This window comes from Chiloscyllium punctatum, chromosome 11 (assembly GCF_047496795.1).
Source record: "Chiloscyllium punctatum isolate Juve2018m chromosome 11, sChiPun1.3, whole genome shotgun sequence".
NCBI lineage: Eukaryota > Metazoa > Chordata > Chondrichthyes > Orectolobiformes > Hemiscylliidae > Chiloscyllium > Chiloscyllium punctatum.
This window is the reverse complement of record NC_092749.1, coordinates 46,323,512-46,350,037: the sequence shown is the minus strand read 5'-3', so window position 1 is coordinate 46,350,037 and position 26,526 is coordinate 46,323,512. Positions and strand designations below refer to the sequence as shown.

Genomic DNA, 26,526 nt, shown 5'->3' with positions numbered 1-26,526 from the left:
TGCTTTAATATAACATTACTGTCTTTCTCCAAGAAGCTGACATTCTGGAAGTGGGTGGGGGCAGGGGAGGGGGCAACATTCTGTCTCATAGACAGCATGCAGGAATGTGGGGAACTATCCATTGTAATTCACACTTCATTCCGGCAGCCATTTACTACTATTATCAAATTAAATTCTCATTCAATCCCTTCTATTCAGAAATGCTTTCATAGCTATCTCCAGCCAATCAAAAAATCGTTTGCATGATCATCCCACAAAGCTAGGTCATATCACACCTGCACTGTCGTCTTTAGGAATCACAGAGTCAGGAAATCGTTTGCATAATGATTCCCCGGCACGGGGACATTTACACTATCTCAGGAGGATGACCTTGGGGGAAATGGCTGGAGTAGCTGTAAGCATTATCCACTGACCTACATAAAGGGGACGTGTTTCCTTTGTTCGGGGGTTTTTTTCACACGCCTGCAAAGTGTGTCAAAGCATGGGGCGGGTGGGGGGAGAAATCACCTAGCTTGAATATGCTTTCATAACAGATTGTAGAAGTTAGTGCGTGCGAATTGCATCTCATGTATGAAACCTCAGGAAAAGAACCTAACAAGGTGACTTAAAAAGTAGTTCTGGGGTTTACATATTAATGAACCAAAACCTGCATTCTTAAAAAAAGATGAAAGGCTTAACAATCCAGGTTTATTCAATGTAGCACTGCATGACACTAATATGTTTGCTAAATTTCTGTCTCTTATGATCTTATACTCCACAACCACCTGATGAAGGAGCGGCGCTCCAAAAGCTAGTGCTTCTAAATAAACCTGTTGGACTATAACCTGATGTTGCGTAATTTCTGACCAATTACTACTGCATAATTGCTGAAGTTGACAAATAGACGAATGGTGGATAAGATTTGTCCTGCTTTATGGACAGCGCAGAGCTGGGCAATTTTCTCTCATTGCCCAGTAGATGTCAATGTTCAAAATCTATTGCAGTGGCTTGGCTAGGCATGTAGCTAGTTCTGGAGCATAAGACTTCACCATTAGAGCTCGGGTGTTGTCAGAGCCCATAGTCTTTGCGATACACTAACCTCTCATATCACACCATCAACCAAATTGGCCAAAAAATTGGCACCTGTGATGCTGGGGTCCAAGAACACAGGGGACTCAATTTTCCTGAGGATAACTGCAAATGCTTCAACCTTATCTTTTGAATTGATTTTGTATGCTCCTCCAACATTGAGATGGATTTCCTCCTCTGGTTAGTTTAGTGTCAACCATTGTAAAGCACTGAATATAATAGGACTGCAAAGCATTTAATTGATCCACTGGTGCAGAATCACTTAGCTCTCTACAACAACAGGTTGCTTCTGCTATTTAGTGAACAAATGATCTTATACTGTATGTTCACCAGGTAACCACATATTCAGTTTGCTCCCTGGTATTGATGCTGGCATTAACTTCTATACTCCTCATTTGGCCAAGTTGGTCAGCTACATTTGATTACTTCACTTATGAGAACTGTGTACATTAATAGGACTGCAGATGCTGGAGAAAGGCTGATGCCCGAAATGTCGATTCTTTCCAGCAACACATTTTCAGCTGTGTACATTAATAGCCAAGCTGTTTCCAAACTGCATCAATAGTGATTGAAGTAAATGTTGTAGGTGCTGGATGGAGTGCCAATCAAACTGGCTGTTTTGTACTGGATGTCATCAAGCTTATTGGAGCTGCACCCACCCAGTACCATCTCCAAGTGGGTAGTAATCCATCAAACCACTGACTTAAATCTTGTCAAGTTTTAAGATTTATAGCTCAGGTGGAGGTTCTAGACGTAGGTTTGCTCACTGAGTTGGATGGTTCATTTCCAGACATTTCATCACCCTACTCGGTAACATCTTCAGTGGGCCTCCAGGCAAAGCAGTGCTGATAACTCCTGCTTTCTATTTACATGTTTGGGTTGGTGATGTCATTTCCTGTTCTTTTTCTCAGGTGGTGGTAGATGGGATCTAACTGTGTTGTTCCAGTCAAAGTGGTGTCCTTGCTTATCTGTATGTAAGGATACTAGTGAGAGAGGGTCATGTTGTTTTGTGGCTAGTTGGTGTTCATGAATCCTGGGAGAACACATCCATCCTAGGACAAGCCAAACAGAGACACACGAGAATTCCTAGAAGCATGGCATTCCAAACGGAATGCTATCAACAAACGCATCGAGTTAGACCCCATCTACCACCCGAGAAAAAAAGAACAGGAAGTGACATCACCAATCCAAAGAAACCCAAACATATAAACAGAAAGCAGGAATTATCAGCAGTGCTTCACCTGGACGCCCACTAAAGATTAAGCCTTGTAGATGGTGAATAGACACTGGGGACACTGATGGGGTGTTGCTCACTATCAAAATTCCCAGCTTCTAACCCACTCTTGTAACTACAGTATGTACATGTCTGGTCCAGGTCAGTTTCTGATCAATGGACACACTAGGATGTTGATACTTGTTCCTTGATGCCACACTCACTCAATCAAACATTGCCTTGATATCAAAAGGCCACAACTCTCACTTCCGGGAATTCAACTCTTTTCCATGCATGCAATGAGCAGGTTACTCATTTGCAAGTGCCACTTGATAACACTTGTCAACAAGCTCTTCTCTATGATTTTGCTGATGGCAAAGTAGGCTGAATGGACTGTAATTGGTATGTGGATTTGTCCTGCTTTTATTGTACTGAACATACCTCATTATTTTTCCACATTAATTGTTAGATGCCAGTTTTGTAACTGTAATAGAACAGCTTGGCTTGGGAGTGGATAGCTATCGAACACAAGTCTTCAGTATTTTTACTTTTTGTAGTGACAGATTGAGTGATAAGATGTTTCAAGTCATGACACAGAAGTCTGTTGCTGCTGAAGCCACATGCAAGTCTAGTTTAGCACTCGTAGATTTATTCTAAATCCAGCTCTTTTAGCACAGTGGCAGTGTTAAACAACACAATGCAATGTCCTCAGTGTGAAGCCAGACTCTATCTTCATAGGAACCAGGCAGTGGTTATTCTGACCAAAACGGTCACATAGACCTATGACAGATAAGTTGGTGAGAATGAGGTCACATGATTCTTCTCTCATACCAGCCACAGAACATGTCCAGCAATTACAATCTTCAGAAGTTAATCAGCTTGGTCTGTAATGTCACCATGGAGTTAATCTTTTTACTTTCTAAGAGTACATTCTGTCCCCTTTTCTTCTTCAGTGCTTCATCCCAGTGATATTCAACATACAAGAGTATGGATTAATCAGGTGAAGGGCAGTGAGTTGAAATCAGAAGATTTCTGAGCCCACATTTGCAATAAAAGTTTATGAAGCAAATGGAAGGTTGGATTCTTCCTTTTCTTTGTGCAAATCACATCCATGCTTTTATTCAACCTCTTTGCCATCCTTCACTGACAGTTTGTAATGTTCAAAAAGCCTTTTCCTTCTGGTGGTAGCTTAACTTAAGTCATCCAATTGTGAATTATCCTTGACCAACCACATATATACTGTGGCCATAAAAAGTCAAAGGCTGGGAATTCAGTCAAAAGAACTTATCTCCTAACTCTTCAAAACCTGTCCAATCTGCTTGCAACAAGACAGGAATATAATGGAACACTCTCCTTGCCTTGATGTGTGCAGCTTTAAACAACACTCAAAACTTTCACCATCCAGATAACTTAATAAGCACTCCATTTAGTAACATAACACTCACTCATTCAGTCACCACAGCACATACAGTGCACACACAAGACGCACTACATAAATTCTGTACTGTTTCTTCAAGAACAAAAACACAACCTCTCCCACGGAGAAGGTCAACAGCATTAGCACATGGCAACACTATCTCCAAGTCCCTCTTCAAAACACAAACCATCCTGCCTTGAGACTTATAGCACTATTCATTCATGATGACGGAGTCAAACTCCTAAATTTTCTACTTAAAAGTCCTACGGAAGCAACTACACCAAATGGACTGGAGTTTTAAGGCATTCCTTACCACCATCTTCGAACACACGTTTGGTTAGGCGATGCATTCTGATTTTGATATAATACCACCTTCTCATGGGTGATGTCATACAAAAAAAGTTAAGGGAAGAAATTTATTCAAATGAATAATAAGGCAAAAGAAAGAAGATGAAATTCCTTTTCAGCAAAAGTAGACAGACTCCAAAATAGCTTTAAATATTTGAAACTGAAGGGTATGCAGAAAAGTGAATGAACAGGTTGTCTGCATAACATGCAAAGGCAAAATGGGTTTTCTTTCCCTCATGATTTTAACACTTGTGGGCAATCTAGTTAAATAGAGTCAGAGAGTATATATCAGTGAGAAATAGGAAGATATATTTGGATGGCAATGAGATGAGCAGAATAAAAAATACATTATGTGGATGATAAACACCAGTGGAACCATCTGGTTTTCTGTTGCAATTTTTTTAAAACATAATTTCCAAAGAATTCAGATGTATATAAATACAGATTGGTCACTGCAGTCAAATATAGCTTTGTAAAATTGAGTGCTTTCAAAAATTCATAATAGAAAATTAAATAGAATTTTACTGTAGAGAAGGAGGCCATTTAACCTATCACGTTGTACTGGCTCCCAAAACAGCTACCCAGCTAGTTCCATTCCCCATGGCCCCGTAAATTCATCACGTTCAAATATATATCCAGCTCTTTTTGAAACCTCCAATGGAATCTACTTCCACCACACTCAAGTAGGATATTCCAAATCCAAACAACCAAGTAAATAAGTTTTTCTGCATCTCGCTCCAATAATAGGTTTCTCTTCTTCTCACTCAGAACTCTTTGGCTGACAATCTTGAAATTGTGACCCCTATTTACTGACGTTCCAAGTAGTATAAGCAGAGCATCCTTCCTTATACAGTCAAAATTACTAATCATTTTGAACACCTCAAAAAAAAGGTTACCACTTACCTTCTCTGCTCAGAGGAGAACAAGTCCAATTTCTCTAACCTTGCCTTGTATCTAAAATCCATCATTCTTGGTATCATTCAAGTAAATCTCCTATGCACTCTCACAAGGGCTTTAACATCTTTGCTTAAATAAGATGCCCAGAATTGAACACAATATTCTAAATGTGGCTTGAAGAAGTGTAACATCACTTCCTTGATTTTATACTCTATGCCTCGGTTTATAAACCCAAGGATCATATAAACCTTCTTAATAACTGTTTTCATTTGCCTGCCTAGCCTCAGAGAATTATGAATATTTGTCTAAGCTCATGCTGGTTAATTTATCAAACTTCATAATTCATTTACATCAAATCAATACATTTAATATCAAAATAGCCAAGAGCTGGCTCTAACGCTCCATTTTGCACTCAGACATACTGCCTTTGATAGGAATTATGCTGCATGAACAACAACATGTCAATTTTTATCCATGCATTACCATAGATTCTTTCAGGTTTTTTTGGAATCAAAGGCCTGAAGACTCCAGTAGCTGATGTTTCCCATTTGACACCAAACCTTGTAACTGCAGACTCATAGGAAGTGAAATTGGTGAAATTAAGTTCAGAATTAAAGTCCTTGTAAACAACACTTTCAAAGGCATATTATTATGAACAAATAAAAATTAAAGCAGACCTTAAATTTTCATTGGATTTAAAATGCTTCTCTTCCTCATGAAATTCCTCAATATCCTGTCTTTTGCCATCTCCAGATTCTCCTCCAGTCCCATAACCTTTCAAGACATTACTGGCTGACATGAAATCTCAGAGCTTACCTGGACAGCAGCCCAAACACCTCTGCACAATAAAAAACGTGGCTGGAGCTGGAGCAACAAATCGGTGGCAACTGAAACCAGGAACTAGCTGGACAAATCGGAACACAAGCAGAAACCTACCTTCTCCACTAAGTCCTAAAGCACACTCCCTCCAATTAAAAAAAAACACAGTAAATTACCTGCTACACTGGGTCCTAAGCAGACCCACTGCAAAAATACACCAAACTGCAACCTATCTGCTCTACAGAGTCCGAGGAAGGATCACTTAACTGGAAACAGTCAGAATCTACTCCATTAGACCACTCAAATGTAAGAAGCCTGCAAAGAAGCGGGGTAAGCGTGCTGGCCTGCTAGTAAGACTGAGACTACGTGGTTTCAAGACCCCTCTACCCCCCACTTCCTGCCTTTCTCCCAGCAAATGTACAATCTCTGGATAACAAGATGGATGAACTCAGATCATGGCTCAGCTTCCAGCATGAACTGCGGGACTGATGCACACATGGTTCACAGAAACCTGGCTCAACCCATTCATTCCCGACTGCACACTTCAGGCTGATGGTTTTTCTATCCATTGTATGGAACACACAGCATCATCGGGTAAGACAGAGGGTGGAGGGGTTGGCTTTTTAATCAACAGCTTGTGCTGCATGGACATTGCGACCCTGGACAGCCATTACACCCCAAATCTTGAACTCCTCACCATCAAATACCACCCTTCTATTTACCACAGGAATTTACCACTGCTATACTAACTGCTGTGTGCATACCGCCACAAGCAAAGGTTGAGGAAGCTCTGGATGTGCTGTACTCCACTACTAACACCCTGGAAACGGAACGCCCTGAGGTCCTGTTTACTGTGACTAGTTAGATTGAAGTTGCCAATCTAAGGAAGGTGCTGCCCAAGTACCACCAGAACATTACCTGCCCCACCAGGGGCCCAAACATTTTAGCCCACTACTATACCTACCATTCTATCCCCGCCCTCATTTTGGGAACTCCAACCACAATGCCGTGCTTCTTCTCCCAGCTTACAGGCAAAAGCTCAAACAGGAGACCCCCCCCCCCCCCCCCCCCCCAGACTTCATCATCAAGTGTGGGGAGGACTGTATACCGAGGGAGTCAATCCGGACTGTATACCGAGGAAGTCAAACAAACAGGAAACCCTGGATCAATCAGGATGTACAGAGCCTGCTAAAAAATAAGTGTAAGGCCTTCAGATCAGGAGACCCACTCAAATAAGGAATCCAAGCATGACCTTCACAGAGCCATTAAGACAGCCCAGGACCAATACCGATCCAAACTAGAGACCCAGACACCCGGCGATTCTGGCAAGGACTGAATGACATCACAGATTCTAAAAAGAGACAGTGCAAGATAGCAGACGATGACATATCCCTCCCAGATCATCTCAACACTTTCTACACTCGCTTTGAATAGAAGTTCGGTGGAGAGGTAACACCTATACTGACAAGTTCTGACGAACTTATCCCAACAGTCACTGCATCAGACATCAGATCAGTTTTGCTTTGTGAGAATCCAAGGAAAGCGATGGGACTAGACAGAGCACCAGGCTGTGCATTCAGAGCATGCGCAAAGCAACTGGCAGAGATCTTCTTGGACATCTTCAATCTCTTCCTGCAGCAGGCCACTGTCCTGCCCGTTTCAAGAAGGCCAACATCATCCCTGCGCCCAAGAAGGCTCATGCAGCATATTTCAATGACTACCGCCCAGTGGCCCTAACTTCGGTGGTCATGAAGTGCTTTGAAAGGCTGGGCATGGCATTAATCAACTCCAGCCTCCCCACTACTCTTGACCCACTCCAAGTTGCCTATCGGACCAACAGATCCACATCAGATGTCATATCACTTGCCCTTCATTCCTCCTCAAACATCTTGACACCAAGAACAGCTACGTAAAAATCCTACTCATTGACTACAGTTCAGCCTTCAACACTATTATCTCCTCGACACCGATTACTAAACTTAGTGATCTCGGACTAAGCCCCACTCTCTGCAACTGGATCCTCAGTTTCCTGACTCACAGGCCACAGTGAAGATTGGGGACAAGATTTCATCTTCACTAACACTCAACACTGGAGCCTCCCAGGGGTGCATACTCAGCCCCCTACTATACTCACTGTATACCCATCACTGCATCGCCAAATACCAGACTAATGCCATTTATAAGGTCGCTGATGACACCACCGTAGTCGGTCGAATCCCAGATGGCGACAAAACAGACTACAGACGGGAGGTGGAAGACCTGGAAAAATGGTGCACTGAGGACAACCTAGCTCTCAATGCTGGCAAAACCTAGGAACTCATTATTGACTTTTAGCAGGTTGTCACTCTTGTCCCCCTACACGTTAACACCACAGAGGTGGAATGAGTGGAGAGTGTCAAGCTCCTGTGAGTGGTCACCACAACAAGCTTTCTTGGACTCTTCATGTGGACGCACTGGTTACAAAGGCTCAACAACATCTCTTCTTCCTCAGGCAGCTGAGGAAATTTGGCATGACAGCAAATACCCTTGCCAATTTTTATAGGTGCACCATTGAGAGCATTCTGCCTTGGTGTATCACTACCTGGTATGACAACTATACCATTCAAGATCGAAGACGGTTATAGAGAGAGTGGTGAACTCAGCCCAGAAAATCACAAAGGCGAACTTCCCATCTATAGAATCCAGGCCCGCTGTCAAGAAAAGGCCACCAGCATTCTTAAAGATTCATCCCACCCTGGCAATGTTTTTCCACAACCTCTACCATCAGGGAGAAGTTACAGAAGCCTGAACACGCACCAGCCGGTTTCATAACAGTCTCGACACTACTGTTGTTAGAATACTGAATGGACTCTCAAACTCTTAACATTCACCTGTACTTGTGTTTTTGTTGCTTTACCTATTATTTACTATCTTTGCTACTTAACTACGTGATCTGCCTGCATTGCTCGCAAGACAAAGCTTTTCAATGTGCCTCAGTACGTGACAATAAATTCAATTCAATTCAATTGACAATCCTCTAATTCCAGTCTCTTGTACCTTCCCAATTATAAATGTTCCACCATCGTCTGTGCTTTCAGTTACAGAGACCCTAAGCTCTGGAATTCACTCTGCTTCTCGATATCACTTTCCTCTTTCAAAAACCAAGATTTTGGTCACCTCATCTAATATGCAGTTCAATATCATACTTTTATTTATAATCCTCCTGAGAAGGATCTTGAGAAGAATCTTGAGACATCACATTACAAAAAGGCACTATATAAATACAAGTTGCCATTATATAACATAACGTTATTGTATCTAATTACCTTATACAAGAATTTACATAGATTATTTAGAACTGTCAAACTTAAGTACTCCTATAAATTTCCTGAGTAGCTCCAAAGTTCCAATTGTTTTTGCTGACATTTTAGAATTGGCAATTGCTGGTTTACAATGGGTAAATGCAGGGTCTTTTTTTTTTGCAAATACTAGACCAAACATTGTGGCAAGTATATACCTCTTGTGTATACACACCAACAGATAACATTTGATCGGTATAATCTTCCATTAAAAACACTGCTTAAACTAAGAACATCAACAGCCTGTATACTTTATGAATGTAAATAGGATAGGTTATATTGGCAATGAAACATACCCAGTGATAATACTCCCTTAACTAAATATTGATCAAACAGATCATGCGAAAAATAGCTGGGCCATTTTTTAAAGTGTCTACTTGGTGTCTGATCGCATCGTAAACACGACAGCTTTCATTTGAATAGGATGCTGCTGAACCAATGTTATGGTCCGGAACTGAAAAAATAATCTGAAGACTGGGCCCAGCTGCCCTGGGTTTCCACTTCCAAACTCAAGTGACATTTAGCAGGAGGCCTTTCCCAGCGTCCAGAATGAGGAGACTCGGGGAATGGGGACAACACCAAGGGGAGACAGTGAGTGTGTGAGGCCTCCTGGTCGGGCCGGGCCCCTGACCCATCCCGCGGTGCCCACTTCCCCCAGAACATCACCACAAACTGCCAGGACTCTGCTGTACCTACCGCCGCTGCTCGATTCCTCTTTCACTTGAGGGAAGAGGAAATCACGGACGGTCCCCAGGTCCTGGAAGGAGCAGAAATGCAGCAGGCTGCAGGACATGGTGACTGAGACTGTCACCCACAGCCGACTCCCTCCCCTCCTCTGCCCGAGAGTACGGCCTCGTCCTCTGGCTCCAGCTGAGGCAGCGGCGATCACACAACACCCAGCGCGCATGCGCGCCTCCCTTCCCTACGTCGGCCAATTATTCTCACAGGCGGCCACGTGGACGCGCCTTAAAGACACACAGAGACACACACACACACACAGACAGACACCCCCCCCCCCCCCCCCCCCGCCTTCAGCCGGGGACGAGACTGGGCTTTAAAGAGACAGTATCCCCTTCTGAACAGCTTAACTGGGACGCTGCATTTGTTCAGTCATCCCGATCATATTCCATTGTTTGACATTAGATTTCATTAAATACTCAAAAAAGAAAGGCCTTCCAGTGTTTTGGGAAAAAAACAACACAACATATTCTGTTCCTGTAATTCATTCTCATGTTGAATTTGGGAAGATAATGCTCAGAGCAGGTGCTACTTCGTCATTGGCTGCCCCCAAGCATTTAAATGGGCGTGTCACCTTAAATGGGTGGTACAGTGGCTCAGTGATTAGCACTGCTACCTCACACTGCCAGGGACCTGGGTTTGTATTCAATCTCAAGTGGCTGTGTGGAGTTTGCATATTCTCCCCGTGTCTGCATGGGTTTCTTCCCACAGAGTGAAGATATGCAAGTTAGGTGGCTTGGCCATGCTAAATAGCCCATAGTGTCTAGGGGTGGGCTGGTTAGGTGGATTAGCCATGGGATGCTGTTTGGAGGGACAGTGTGGACTCAGTGGGCTGAATGGCCTGCTTCAAGACTAGAGAGGTCCTATGAAGATCCATGGATGTATATTGTCCGATCCCAATGCTTGAATCACCTCAAGTTCAAATCCTTTCTTTAGTAACAACCTTGGTTCAGTGACACGCTTATTTGTGAAAAGAAAGATTGGTTGTTCTAGCCCTACTCCAGTAAATTCAGCACATCATTTGCACTGACTCCTCAATGCAGCATTGAGGGAGTTTTGCACGTGTAGAAGTATTGTCTTCCAAGATGAAATGTTAAACTGTGTCCTGGAATCATACAGTCATACAGCAGGGAACGGACGCTTCGGTCCAACCAATGCATGCCAAACATAATCCAAAATTAGACTAGTCCTACCTGCTTGCCCCTGGTCCATGTCCCTCCAAGCCTTTCCTATTCATGTACTTATTCAAATATCTTTCAAATGTTGTAATGGTATCCACATCCATTACTTCCTCAGAAAATTCATTCCCTAAACGAACTAAACTTTGTGTAAAAAAATTTGTCCCTCGTCCTTTTTAAATCTCTCTCCTCTCACCTTAAAAATCTGCCCCCAGTCTTGAATTCCCCCATCCTAGCGAAAGATCAGAAAAATTGGACAGAATTTAAAGCTCCTCTGAGGAAGGGCTTGGATGCACGGAATAGTATATGAGATGGGAAGATATAAGGAGGTTGCCCCTTCTGATTATGTGCAGTGCAGGAAGGGCCAAGCCTTCCCACTTGGAAGTTAATTAAGGCCCTCAAGAATTTCAGCTCAACACTGCCAGCTTTCAAACAGCAGTAGATGGGTCTATGCCTAGTTAGCAAGAGCTAGATGATAAGCCTGCAACCTGGTAGAGGTGGTTTGTCATTCTCAACAATCCTAACCTAGCTGGAGGAATACACTGGTGGAGTCAGTTGGACTTCTGGGAAGACACTCTCCTGCCTTTGACTATGACCCACCTCCCTCATCCCAGACTCCATGACTGTCCTCAACAATCCTGTCCAACTCACTGTGGTATGCCACTGCAGCAACAACCTTTCTGCCATACCCTATTGCAATAGCAGTTGTGGTCTTTGATATCAGTGGCACTACTATTAACAGAAAGATGTTGGCATCTAATCAGTTAGAAGCTATTAGAAGTGGGTCATATGCCTCTTAACAGAAAGACTGATGAAAAACTGCTCATGGTGGTGGAGCCAAAAGCTGTGACAAGCTAGATGGCTATCTAGTTAGGACTCAATCCCAATTGGTGTCCTGCAAAACTGGATACTGGGACAGCAACCAGCCAGTGACATATTCATTGCAACAACCATTAAATTCCACCTGTTAAATCAATTCTCTGACCATAGATGCTGCCAAAACTGCCAAGTACATCCAACATTTTCTGCTCGCCTTTTATGTCTTCCTTCTCAGAAAGATGAATAGGTACAACAAGAGTCTTGAGGCCCATCTTGACATTGTGATCATCTTGCTCTCTCTTTTCTGTTTTTCACAAATGGTATGACAAGATTTTCACTAAAGGCAGTGGTGAGGTACAAACTGATAGTCATTATTGATTGTTAACTGTGTTAATGCCACAGCCCACCTCATTAATATTTAGACTGCCTTCTTACTAAACTCACCAAACAAAGCTAGATGTTAGCAAAATAAACACAAACAACTGTGGATGCAATTTGAAGCAAAAACAGAAAGCACTGGAGAAACACAGTGAGCCAAGCAGCATTTATAGAGAGAAAAAAAGGTAGTATTTCAAGTCCACTGCCTGTTCTGACGAAGGGTCACTGGATTCAAAATATTAACTGTTCTCTCTCTGCAAATGCTGTTGGACTTGCTGTGTTTCTTCAGCACTCTCTGTAGATGTCAGCAAACCTTCAGCAAATGTAAGTCTAACCTGTCCAACTTTTCAATAAGACAACCTGCCAAATCTAGCTATCAGTTTAGTAAACATTCCCTGAACTGCATTCAATGTATTTGCATAGAGTCATAGATTCATACAACATGGAAACAAACCCTTCAGTCCAGGTCATCCATGCTGATTAGACATCCCAATTTGGCGTGGTTCTATTTGCCAGCATTTGGTCCATATTCTTCTGAACTCTTCTTATTCTTATACCCATCCAAATGCATTTTAAATGATGTAATTGTACTCACCCCCACCACTTCCTCACACTCTGTGTGAAAAAATTACCCCCTCAGGTCCTTTTTAAACCTTTCCCCCTCATATTAAACCTATGTCTTCGAGTGTTGGACTCATCCACCCTATTAGCTATTCACCCTATCCATGTCCCTCATGATTTTATAAGGTCACCCCCTCAGCCACCAATGCTCCAGGGAAAATAACACAGTCTACTCAGCCTCTCCCTGTAACTCAAACACTCCAAGCCCATCAATATCTTTGTAAGTCTTTTCTGCACCCCTCTCAATTTTGACAACATCTTTCCGAAAGGAAGATGACCAGAATTGTACCCAGTATTGTAAAAATGACCTCACCAATGTCCTATACACCTGCAACATGACATTCCAACTCCTTTACTCAATGTTTTGACCAATGAAGACTAGCGTGCAAAATGCCGTCTGCACCACCCTGTCAGCTGTGGCTCCACTTTCAAGGAATTATGCACTTACTGATAGTGTACACAGTATTCTTGACAAGTTTTCACCTGTGCCCTGTATAATTGAAGTATAACTTCCCTACTTTTATATTCTATTCCTCTCAAAATAAAAAAATAACAAGTCTATTAGTTTTCCTAATTAATTTCTGCATCTGCTCATGAGCCTTTTGCAAACTATGCACTAGTACACTGAATCCCCCCCACATCTCAGAGTTCTGAGTAAGAAAGTATGAGGAAATGCTCCCTCTTAAGGTAATATTTGGAACTGGCAACCAAAGGTTTGATGAAATAAGTCTGTTTTAACAAAAATCTTAAAGAGAGGAGATGAAATGAAGAGAGAGAGAGAAACGTAATGGTTAATTCCAGAACCTAGTACCTTGATGACTGAAAACATAACCATCAATGTTGATCAGCACAGACTTGATGGGCCAAAGGGACTTTTTCTGTGCTGTAAACCTCAATGACTCTAACAATCAAGTTATTCTAATCAGGAGGGCCAAGGAGTTAGAATTGGAGTGGTGAAAATATTTTGAAGAGTTGCAAGACAGGAAATGGATAAAGATGGATGTGGGTACAGTTGCAACATTTAAAAGGCATCTGGATGGATATATGAATAGGTAGTGTTTAGAGGGATATGGACCAAATGCTGGCAAATGAGACTAGATTAATGTAGAATATCTGGTCAGCATGGATGAGTTGCACTCAAGGGTCTGTTTCTGTGCTGTTCAACTCTATGACTCCATGACACTATAACAATGAATTTCAAAACAAGGGATAATTTTAAAATCACACTATTATTAAACTGGATTTGATGTAATATCCAAAATCTTATTCTCAGATAGTTCCCTTGAACTCAGAATTCAATTCAAAGTTTGTGAGAAGATTTGTAGTTCGGGTGCTCGTTGTTGTGGTTCTGTTCGCAGAGCTGGGGATTTGTGTCATCCACAGATTCAATCAATAAGCACATCGACCTGGACCCAATATACCGACCACTGCAGCGGACAGCTGGAACTGACAACCGGAAGCGGCAGATTCAAACCACTACAAATGCCGGAGGAAAGATCACAGAAGTGCTTCAAAGGAGGCTCCCAAGCACTGAGGATGTCACCTAGACAGGGGACGAAACGTCTGCAACACAAATTCCCAGCTCGGCAAAGAGAACCACATCAGAATTCAATTATTTAGGTTTCTTATTTGTCAAAGACATTACATTTAAAGTAGAGTTTATAGATAACACTTAGCTTGCTTCTTATGTAGGTAGCTGTGATTCACACAATATCATCACAAATGTGTTTGATTATTTTCCAGGAGTCTGTTGTGATGGATGCATTCTATCTCAGGCAATCAAAGCAAACAACAGCTTGAGATACCAGCTGTTTATTGAAATGTATGATTTTGCACAGTTTTATATGCCCCAATATATCAATCTGTTCACAAAAATATCTAACATCCCATTGTGGACAGTTGCACTTGGACTAAAAAGATATCTGATCATTCCATCTATATACGCATTCGCTATGTACCACACCAGAAAGCCTACCATGAAATAAGTTTAATAGTTAGAAGGCATAATTCAGTTGTTTTGACAGATTGTTGCTTACAATTATAGAGGTTTACAGCATGGAAACAGGCCCTTCAGCCCAACTTGTCCATGCTGCCCAGTTTTCATAATTAATCGAGTCCTATTTGTCTGTGTTTAGTTCATTTCCCTCTATGAACTGCAGATGCTGGTGATCAGAGTCGAGAGTGTGGTGCTGGAAAAGCACAGCAGGTCAGGCAGCATCTGAAGAGGAGGAGAATCGACGTTTCGGGCATAAGCCCTTCATCAGGAATCCTAGGGAAAAGTTGTTGGCTAAGTGCCTTATGTATGCCTCTCATGATTTAATAAACCTTTATAAGGTCACCCCTCAGTCTCCTACAGTCGAGGGGAAAAAATGTCCCAGCCTATCCAGCCTCTCCTATAACTCTAATCTTCCAATCCAGCTAGCATCCTACTAAATCTTTACTGCACTCTTTCCAATTCAACTTTGTATGCAGAATGAATTTTGTAAGCATGGTGTAACCACTTAGACCATGAATTCCATCAATGAGTAAACTTGTTGAGCAGCCAAGATCTATAGATTAGATTACTTACAGTGTGGAAACAGGCCCTCCGGCCCAACAAGTCCACACCGACCCTCTGCAGAGCAACTCACCCAGACCCAGTCCCCTACACCTAACACTACGGGTAACTTAGCATGGCCAATTCACCTAACCTGCACATTTTTGGACTGTGGGAGGAAACCAGAGCACCCAGCCGAAACCCACACAGACACGGGGAGAATGCACAAACTCCACACAGACAGTTGCCTGAGGTGGGAATTGAACCCGGGTCTCTGGCACTGTGAGGCAGCAGTGCTAACCACTGAGCCACCGTGCCACCCTAATATAAATCTAGAACATCTTAGGTTGTGTATCTGGACTGAAGTTATCTGATCGCAACTGGAATGAAAGTAGGAATGTTACAGTTGGCTTTAACTAAGCAGGAAAATAAAGTTTGTATCTCCACTACTGATCAAATAAATGCTACACAACATTTTTGCGTAGATATGGATACCTGTGAGTATAGAACAAGTAGGGACAGGCTTGACTTTGATAGCTGTGAAATGAAATAAGCAAACGATATGAGTTTTCAAGTTTGAATTATGAGCAGGAGAATGAAGTATAACCTGGATTCTCAGAACTATACTCCAAAAAGGAAGGGAAAAGAGGAAAAGTAAAAAGACCCAAGACATATTGTGAATGTACAGTTCTTTCAGAGATCATATAGCTCAACATACACATAACAACCTTTTAATCAAACTGCAGTGGGTATTAAACATCACATTTTTTAATTTTGCCATGTTTTAAACACTTAATTATTAATGCTTATGGATATTTGTTAAATTTAAGGGTAAAAATTTATTTTGATAATATCTTCATTCAATAAAGCCACACATCAGTAGCACACGTTTGTATTATCAACTACAAGTAATCCTTGCATCATCTTATTGTTTGTACACTGAACAATAAAGTTAAGTAAGGCCCTTTATAATCCCAAAAATGTCTTCCTGCTGAACAGATGGTGCAGAATCCAGCATTTGTCTCATTATTGGTATGAGTGAAGTGCCTGCATCATATTAATCCATTTGTCTACATTCTTAACTGAAACCACACAATAGCACATATGTTTATAAGGATTTTTAATTCTACTTCATGTTATTTTTTGGTCTGGGGGTTCCTGGAACTTTTTGATATAACATTAACAGAAGAGTTACATTATGAAATGTTTTGTGAACAAGTATTACTGACTCACTCCAGTTTTATACAAAATATCAGTAAATGTGAATATAATTGATCATTTACCAAAACCTTCTGGAAGTCACTTCCTTAGCCAATGCCCTTCCTTTACCACTTTCCCACACCATCTTGAACACACCCTGTCCAAAAGAACAGTTCGAGTGAGTATCCCACTTTTACACCCTTATGTGCTATTGTAGATTTATAGCCAAAACATTAGGCACAGCATGCTCTAAAATCATTGGACAACTACATAACAGATATTTCTGGTTATTATTTGTGATGTTCTTTGTAAGTTAATCAAACATCTTATTCAAACCTTTGCTTTACTTCAGCAAGCCTAAAACTTTACTTCACCCCCCAATCCCCCCACCCCCACATATTGAGAAGGAAGAAGCAATGAAATGACTGATGCAATATCATAATTCTGCAAAATAATCTAAGAGGAAGAGGAGCAGCAGAGACCAAAAAAGCTCTGACAGTATGGCATAAACAGTAGCCAATTGCTGTTATCCCGATTGGTCATGGCTTGCACTTTTTATGGAACACTGAATGAAATTTCAGCATAGGTTCAACTGACTCGTTTCCCGCAAAAACTGGCATCACATATGCATTCCGACAAGCCAGAAAATTTTGGCCCATTATTTTTCTTCATAGCTGATCCCTTTGAAATTTTCCGCAGTTACATTGTTTTAAGTAAGTATTTTCAATGACGAGCATTAGAAACCTGACCTGACACTGGCTTCGCTATTTATCAAGTTTCCTCATTTGGATTGTGGGAGTAACCAAAACACAGATATTTCTGAATACATGAGGAAAGTCTTCACAAAGCAGAAGGCCTTGTTTTGGCTGTTTATGCAATGCATGACATTTAATCTCCCACAGCACCTGAGCCAAGTTAATGAAATACAGTGAAAATCCACCTACACAGTCACTTATTTATCCATATCTGACGCATAAAGGCTGACAATACGATCATAAATTTTGCCCACACAATGAATCAGAAATTGAGACTTACTATGAGCATAAACACTTTGCCACAGTGACATTTCGTACATTGGGCCTACTACAAGTCTTGTTTAGTTCTAATCGATTCTATAGAATGCATACTGCTCTGCTAACATTGACCACATTTCAACTGCATTTAAATCTAATGCACCAAAACAAAATCAAGATAAGTATCACTATCTTCTTCTTCAGTGGTCATTACAAAATAATTTTCAGTCACACTACAAGAAATTTTCATTAATGTTTGTTGACACTGGAATTTATCAATTGACTATTCCTTCATATGATCCATAAGGTGTGAAGGAGCTATATGAATGTTTTCAAGAATCTTTAATATTACAAATATGTGAATAAATTGACTAGCAAACAACTTACTCCATAACATGGGCCACACCGTAGTAATCTACACTGTAAGTAATCTAAAACAAAACATGTCCTGATGCTGTTCACTAAGCAATTAGAAGGAAGTGCACAGGTAGCAAGATGAAGAGACACAGGTTCAAGGTCGTGCACAAATTCAAGGTTGATGGATAATTAGGATTCATATCAGAAGAATGAATCAACAGAGAAGGAAATGAATATTTCCAAGGCAGAGTGCTCAAACACGTCACCACTATGGGAATGCAGTGCAATGGGCTGAACTTTACAATTTTTGGGGTTGAGGTTTTTGAATAGTTATTCACTGCAGGTTTAGCATGTTCTCTCACCATATCTTACCAAACTCCCTCATTAATTACCTATATGCTCTAATTGCAACTCTCTGTCTGATTTTCACCCAATCTTGCCAGCACTGTTCCCAGAAGAACTTGCTGCTCAGTAGATATTATTGTGGAGAAAATGTAGAGAATCACCAGGAAATGTAGAGAATCACCAGGAGATGCAGAGAGTTCTTCAAGAAGTAGGTCTTTTATTTGCAAACAAAAAAACCGTGTCACTGAGAAAGCAGATTTTCGAATGCCCCTGAACTTCAGGGTCCGTGGTTTTTAAATTTTTTTTATCATGTTTCAGTTAGCTTATCAGCATGTCCAACTATATTAATCAAAGTACCTCACTCTAGCTACACAATAAACCAGTGATGTTAGTTCCCATTATCTTTTTAGTTGTACATGCTATTTAATGTTACTCTAATGTCACGGTTAGATATTTATTATCACCTCTGCTACAGTGATCTTCCATTCCAGACTGTCATGATTAGATATTTAACTATTCCATCTATTACAATAGTCTCCTGTCTTAAGCTGACTCTACTAACTATTAATTAGATATTTAATGTCCTGTCCCAAATATTTATGGTCCCAATCTTGTCATAATGACACTTAACAGGGGGACTACCTTTACTGTTATCTCATCTCGTCATAGTGACCTTTCAGCCTCAACGTTACTCTGCTAATTGGTGTAAGAGCATTCCACTATTCTTATCCCATCCTGCCTTCCACAGACCACAGATCGCCAGTGGTCTTCATGCTTTAACCCTTCCCATGCTTTCATGCTCTTTATTTTCCATAATATCCATCAAAAGACTAGCATCCCCTGTCAGAAGAGTGTCAATGACTTGCTCCACCAGCATAAATACCATCATCTTCTCTCTGAAACCTGCTGCTGTATCCACCTCCCACCAAGCCTCAGAGTTTACCACTCTCACAATCGTCGGCAAGATTTTTCCTCACCTGCACTCAACCACCTCAATTCCCAACACCAATACTGAATGACTTCTGCACTGCATCCTGAGCAAAGACTATCTGTCTTGGTCTGGCCGAAGTCTGGTGATAATCATAGTGAGCTTCCTGGCCTTCTGCCTGCTCTAAATGGAATGGCGCAACAGCAATCAGAGCCTGGAGTGATTGAGGGGATCACGTGCAAAAGACAAGGCCATGCAAGGTGGGGATGCTGTGAGCATCGCAATAAGCTCAGAGTGAGTGAGCAGTATGACAGTAAACAGCCCAGAGATACATCCTGGTGCAGTTAGTGTTAGAGATAGGACATGGATGTTCATTAAATTTATTTAGCCTTCGCTTCTGTGAATACATATTTACTTGCATTATTGTAATGTGTGTTATATCATTAAACCACTAGGTGGTAACATTTTTGTCTGAAGTGAAATGAGTATAGTTTCTTTCGCCATCAGTGCTGATCATCCATCAGCACGTCTCAACATTCTAATATCAGCAACAATGTGTGTGCCCTAAAATTATTGAACTCAATATTAAGACCAGAAGGCTGCAACGTTCCCAAGCAGAAAATGAGATGCTGTTCTTCCAGCTTGCTCTGAGCTTTGCTGGAGCACTGAAGTAGACCTGAGACACAGATATTGGACAGGGCACACAGTCTTGTGTTGAAGTGACAAGCAACAGGCGGCTCAGAATCATTTTTGCTGACAGAACATAGGTGTTCCACAAAGCAGTCACCCAGTCTGTGTTTCATCTCCCCAGTGTACAGGAGACCACACTGTGAGCTGCAAATACAGTAGACTAGATTGAGTGAAGTGCAGGTAAATCAACGCTTCATCTGCAAGGTTTATCTGGAGTCTTTGCTTGTGAGGAGGGGATGTTACACCTTCTGCAATTGCATGAGTGGGTATGCGTATGGGAGTGTATGGGGAGATGTTGGACATGGAGACCAAACACCAATATTGAGTTCAATAATTTTAGGGCCTGAGTACCTATTGTCATGTCCTTCCTCCAAACCTCCACACATCAGGTATTGACATCACATAGGCTGCTACCACAACCAACACATTGTCAGCTACTAATAGTAGCTATTGTTTCCTCCAGGCTGACCTTCACCCATTCCTTTGTCTGTCCAGCTGCTGTTCTCTCTCTCTGGGCTTCATCTCCACCTATCATTAACTTCTCACCCCTCCCTTGCCCCATCTTCAGCATATACACCAACCTTTTTACTAACTACAATCAGTTCTGAAGAAGGGTTGCTGGACCCGACACATTAACTGTGCTTTCTCTCTACAGTTGCTAGCAGACCTGCTGAGTTTCTTCAGCAATTTCGGTTTATTTCAGATTTCCAGCATCTGTAGTTCTTTGTTCATTTTTCACATTTGAGTTTATTCTCAGTCTGAATTTTTATTCATCAGTAATTTCACAGTCTTGACTGCTTTTTCTGGCTCTTTGTTGACTGATGGAGTGGAAAATGTGTCACTTGGTTGATGCACACCTCTGAAGTGAATACATTGAAATTCCCACTCACAGATTGGGATCCACTGTCCAACAGTAATCCATAGAACCCTTACAGTATAGAAACAGGCTATTTGGCCCAAGTCCTCATCGATTCTCTGAGGAATATCCCATCCAGACCCATTCCCCTGCCCTATTACTCTACATTTCCCCTGACTAATGCACCTAACTTACACGTCCCTGAACACTATGGACAATTTAGCATGGCCAATTCACCTAATCTGCACGTCTTTGGACTGTGGGAGGAAACTGGAACACCTGGAGGAAACCCATGCAGACACAGGGAGAATGTGCAAACTCCACATTTACAGTCACCCGAGGCTGGAATCGAACCCGGGTCGCTAGTGCTGTGAGGCAGCAGTGCCAACCACTGAGCCACTGTGCCACCCATTCTTTCAGAAAATTGTAAATCTTAAAGATTCTTCTCAGTGCTCTGATGAGTGAGTCTGCTGTGGTTGAATGAAGTATTGCCACCTTCAATCCATCTTGAATAAGAATCATTGAGGATTAAGTACATCATTTCTCTAAAAGTAAACAAATCTGTTAGCCTTTTGCATGACCTATCCATAGATCATAATTGAATCATTGGCTCCGTAGGCAATTAACTGTGTACAGCACATGTTTGACACATCAAAATGCAATTCGGTATGTCTTTCAAAATGCCTGGCCAACACACTGATTGATGAGCTCTTGCTCTGCACTTCATGATAGTAGCTGTCCCCTGTGGAGTTTGTGTAGGATTTCTCTGTTCATTGAGTCTGGTATTACGATACAACAATAAATCTTCCACGACAGTCCAAATTTTTTTCTTTGTTTGCACAGAGGCATTTTTGAAATTTCATTTCATCCCAATAATGTTACTCAAGGCTTGTGATCCTATTCGACCTTTTCGAACCCCATGTAACTGCTAATGCTTTCTTGTCTCTCATTGTATAGATCTAAAATTGTCTGTCAAAGCTCTCAATATAGAATAGATCAGTTGTTGGCATTCTGTCAGTTTGCACTTGAAGAAACGCTGCTCATAATCCTGTGGACAATGCATCCATGGCTGCTATCATGAATAAGCCTGGAATGTAATATATAAAAACATAGTAAAGGGTAACTTCTCTTTTATCCTTTCAAAGCTATAGTCCATTCCTGACTCCAGTACCAATGCAGGCTTTTCTTCAAAAGCCCTCTTATGAGTTAAGTAAGACTGGCTAAGCTGGGGAAGAACTATCTCAATTGATTCACCATGCCTAAGAAATACTGCAGATAATTTATATTGTTCAGTACCAGAAATTCAATGACAGTCATTGAGGTATAGAGATGTACAACACAGAAACGGACTTGTCCATGCCAACCAGATATCGTAAATTAATCTTGATCAATTTGCCAGCACTTGGCCCATTTCCCTCTAAACCCTTCCTATTCATATACTCATCCAGATGCTTTTTAAATGCTGTAATTGTACCAACCTCATCACTTCCTTTGGCAGCTCATTCCATACACGCATCATCCTCTGTATGAAAAGATTGCCCCTTAAGTCCCTTTTAAATCTTTCCCCTTTCATCCTAAACTTAAGCCCTCTCGTTCTGGACTCCCCCACTCCAGGGAAAAAGACCTTGTGTATTTACCCTATCCATGACCCTCACGATTTTCTAAACCTCTACAAGGTCATCCCTCAGTGTCTGATGCCCCGGGGAAAGCAGTCCTATCCTATTTAGCCTCTCCCTATAGCTCAAACCTTCCAACCCTGGCAACATCGTCCTTGGATCCACTATGATGTCCTGTTATTGAATAATGTATCCTAGAAATGTAATTGTCATTCTAGAGAATTGGCATTTCCCATTTAGTGCAAGGCATGTGTTCTATAGTGCATTTAACATATTCCTGAATCTCTGGTCATGTTACTTCTACATTTTAGCAGGTGCTAAGATGTAATCCATGTTGCGAATGATTCCTTGCTTGGTTTTTATTCGTCCATGGGATGTGGATGTTGCTGGCTAGGCCAACATTTATTGCCATCCAATTGTTCTGGTGTGTATTACATAAGGGACATACAAACAAGGAACCAAATAGGCCATTTGGCCTTTTAAGCCTGACCCGCCATTCAATAAGCTCGTGCCTGATTCGATTTTAACCTTTAATCTATATTCCTATACTTGCACTTTGTACTCAAGAATCTGCTTTAAAAATATTTCAAGATTCTGCATCCACTGTTTTCGGAGAAAAGGAATTCTAAAGACTTACAACCCTCTCAGAGAAAAGAAAGTTTCCACCTCTCTGTTTTAAATGGGTGCCCCTTATTTTTAAACTATGACCCTAGTTCTAGATTCTCCCCACAAGAGGAAACATAGTTTCAACATCCACCTGGCAAAGTCACCTCAGGTATTTTTATGTTTCAGTTAAATGACCTTTGACTCTTCTAAACTCCAGACCATAGAGGCTTCACCTGTCCAGCCTTTCCTCTGTCTAGTTTGCTTTCTCTGAAAAGTGCCTGAGCAGTCTTGCTTTCTGAACAACATTTTGAGCAGTCCAAATATCTATTGAATATGTTATAGCTATCCTTAGCATCATTCTGAGGATTCCTGGCAAGTGTCATCAGCCAGGGCATTGGGCCGGGGTGGGGGACAGCTTTTTGCCTCCCAGCAGCCAGTCCTGTCTCTGGTATTATAAACACTAGCTCCTTATCAGTGCTCCAGAATTTCAGGGTTGTGACAGCTCCCTCAACAAAGTGCGCAACCCTAGGGGTTTGGCTCCTACTCATTTACATAGCTACTATTGCCCTGGACATTGTGTTTCTGCATTGGACTTCAATCTGTGCCCACTACAGCAACCTACAAGGCTGGGTCTTAATCAGCTGCAAGAAGAAGGGCAACGTCTATCTGTGCTATCGTGCAGTCAGTTTGTGAAGTTAGATCATTGATAATTAGATGATGATATTTCTGTCCCCTCACAATAACTATACCTCTGCTCCTGCAACCACCTTCACCAAGGCTCATAGTCTTTCACTTTCACTGTTACCCAGAACACCTTTTCTCACCTACTCTGATGCCACACTCTTCCCTCCTGCAACCATGCATACTAATCCTGCGCGTTGTGCACACTGCCTCCATGCAAACATCTCACCACCTTTCCTCCACATGCACTAGCCTTAACAGCTCTGCCACCCACTTGCAGTTTACTCATTCCAGGAAAAGATGGCCTACAATAGGGCAAAAAGATGGTTGGAAGGGTACCTGACATTTGATTCCTCATTCCCTGCAAAGGAACAATATGCGGGGTTTCGGGTAAAGGCCAGGGGAGCTGTTCTTTTGGAGAACTGGTACAGAGATGATGGGCAGAATGTCCTTATGCACTGTAACAATTCTGTGATTCTGTGAGATAACAGATCAAACTTGTGTTATGAGCCAGACCAAACCCCCTGCAAACACTTAAGGAGCATGACTAGACCTTAACTTTTATTTTATTTAAAGGCATGTGTAAGGTACAGTGTTCCAGATGCAATTTGATTTGTCCCACTACTCGGCTTTAAGTAAAAAACACTTCATTCTAAACCCCAGTTGAAATACAAACAAAAGAAAAATTAGAATAACTTAACTCTACTGAGAAACTTAAAGAATAATAGATAAGTTAGCTACTAAACAGCAATTGTTCTAACATCCCATAAATATACCTGTGCAAAGGCAAAGTCAGTCAAACAGATTGTCTCACAAGTGATTCTGGCAGAGGGAAGAGAACCAAGTGTTTAGCTGTAACAGAAAGAGAGAGAGAGAAAGAGAAAGAGAGACATAGAGACAGCTTCCACAGCCAGCTCTAACACCCCAGCAACTGCTGAAAACTAAATGAAAGCCCTGTTTGTGGGAGCCTGACTCCACACATTCGTGCTGCTTCCATTGTTCCAACTTTCAAAAAAAACCAAGGTCTTAAAAGCAATTTTTTTTGGCTTGGACAAGGCAGTTTATCATTTATGCCTCAAAATCTCTCTTCAGAAAAAAAGGACAAAAGACCCCTCTTAAATTCATAATATTGTCATACTTGACTGGCTGAATCGCCTACTCCTGTTCCTATGACTTTAAGCATGTGGGAAATGGGCACAAGGCCATACATTTAAACAAGAAAGGGTACTTTTAAGATTGAAATTGCTCACGTGCAAAATGATTGATATGTAGGTTGGACTTCTGGCAAAGCGATATGAAATACTTTAAATCATTTAAAAAACAACTAAATGCTGCAATGTGTCAAGTGTACTTGCTCTGGATGTATGAGCTTTGATGAAGCAAAAGTCTTTCTTCGACAACAGCCAATGAAACTGAATTTAATGCTGAAAGCCCAGTAGGTGGCACTATATAACTGGTGCTGGAAATTGCAGAAGATTTATTTCAAGTTTTTGATCATTTCTCATTTCTACCTGTGGAATTGTGAAGCAAGAATCCTGGTCAGGGCCAATGATTTCACAGTTTGCATCGGATCAGAAACCAGTATTTCACAGCCTCTGGCAATATTAATGTAAGATTGCAATAGTCAGAACTATATATCCTGACAATTCTTTGATTCCACGAGATGAAAGATCAGATATGAAGAGATGCATGGTCTACTCCTGTCCCTATATAGATCCATGGCTTTCTCAGAATGAAAAAGAAACATCTGAGACACAACCTGTTAAAGTATATAAGGAAGCAAATGATATGAAACATGTGGGAAACAGCCAGGAGGCCATAGGTTTAAACAAGAAAATGTTCTGTCAAAACTGTAAAATCACACCGTGTGGAGCAAGTGGAAGATTATAAGATCAAAAGAAATTACAGCAGGAGTAATTTATGCAGATCATTGAGCCTGCTCTGCCATTGAATAGATGGTGGCAGATCTCCACTTTCCTGCCTCTCCCAAGACCCTTGACTCCAGTCTCGATCAAAATTCCTCCTAATTTACCCCGATATTCAACAGCCCAGCCTTCACTGCTTGCTGAGGAAGAGAGTTCCACTGAGTATTCATTATCAGAGAGAACAAATTTCTCCTGATCCCAGTCTTGAATGAATTATTTTTTAAACTGTGCACATTGATTTTACGTTCCTCCATGATAAGAATCATTCTCCCAGCCAAGACCCTCAGAACCTTACATGTTTCAATAAGAACACTTTCCTTTCTCCTTGTGCAATTACAATGGAACATTATGGTGCAGCAAAACCTCAGCCCAAACATTGGATCATGTTGAATGATTCACCTCATTCGTGGTTAATTCTAGTTGTTTTTATATAAAGATAGTAGTTTCCTGAAATATATCACTCATTTTGAGCCTGGTAATACTTTGTCTTGGTTCCTTTAACATACACAATGCTCAGTGGAGATATTATAACTTATTGGTTCAAGTGCTAAATGAGAATGATACAACATAGGGGAATGGAAAGTTCTGTCCACTAAAGTATTCACACTCAGTAATCTCTCTGTTGTAGCTGCACATCTTCAAGAAGCGTTTGACATTTTATGATTCATCTAAAGATTTTGGACAGGGTTTCCATGAATTCTGACTGTTTGTCAAATTCAAATACTCCTAACATTAACAAGATCTCTCGGTGAGGAATGTCATCCTAACTCATCTCTTCAGAAAAAAAACTCTCCTATAATCTCCCATTGCTGTACCTCATTCTTTAGGAAATGTTTTTACCTCCTTGACTCAACCTGGTGTTTTGGTCAGACTTGGTGTGAAGAAGAATTTTCTGACTTCTTTCCATTTGCTTTTGACATTGTTGGACCCATTTGCTCT

At 41.3% G+C, this 26,526-nt stretch overlaps 1 protein-coding gene across 1 annotated transcript in view; it reads right to left on the bottom strand.

Annotated features, from left to right (window-relative positions):
• Positions 1 to 10,003, bottom strand: part of rab3gap2 (RAB3 GTPase activating protein subunit 2 (non-catalytic)) — a 97,760-nt gene extending 87,757 nt beyond the window's left edge. Inside the window, exon 1 of the mRNA XM_072580753.1 lies at positions 9,797 to 10,003. Coding sequence (XP_072436854.1) covers positions 9,797 to 9,893 — 97 coding nt within the window. The 5' untranslated portion in view covers positions 9,894 to 10,003. The remainder of the gene's footprint in view (positions 1 to 9,796) is intronic.
• Positions 10,004 to 26,526: the final 16,523 nt, after the last annotated feature.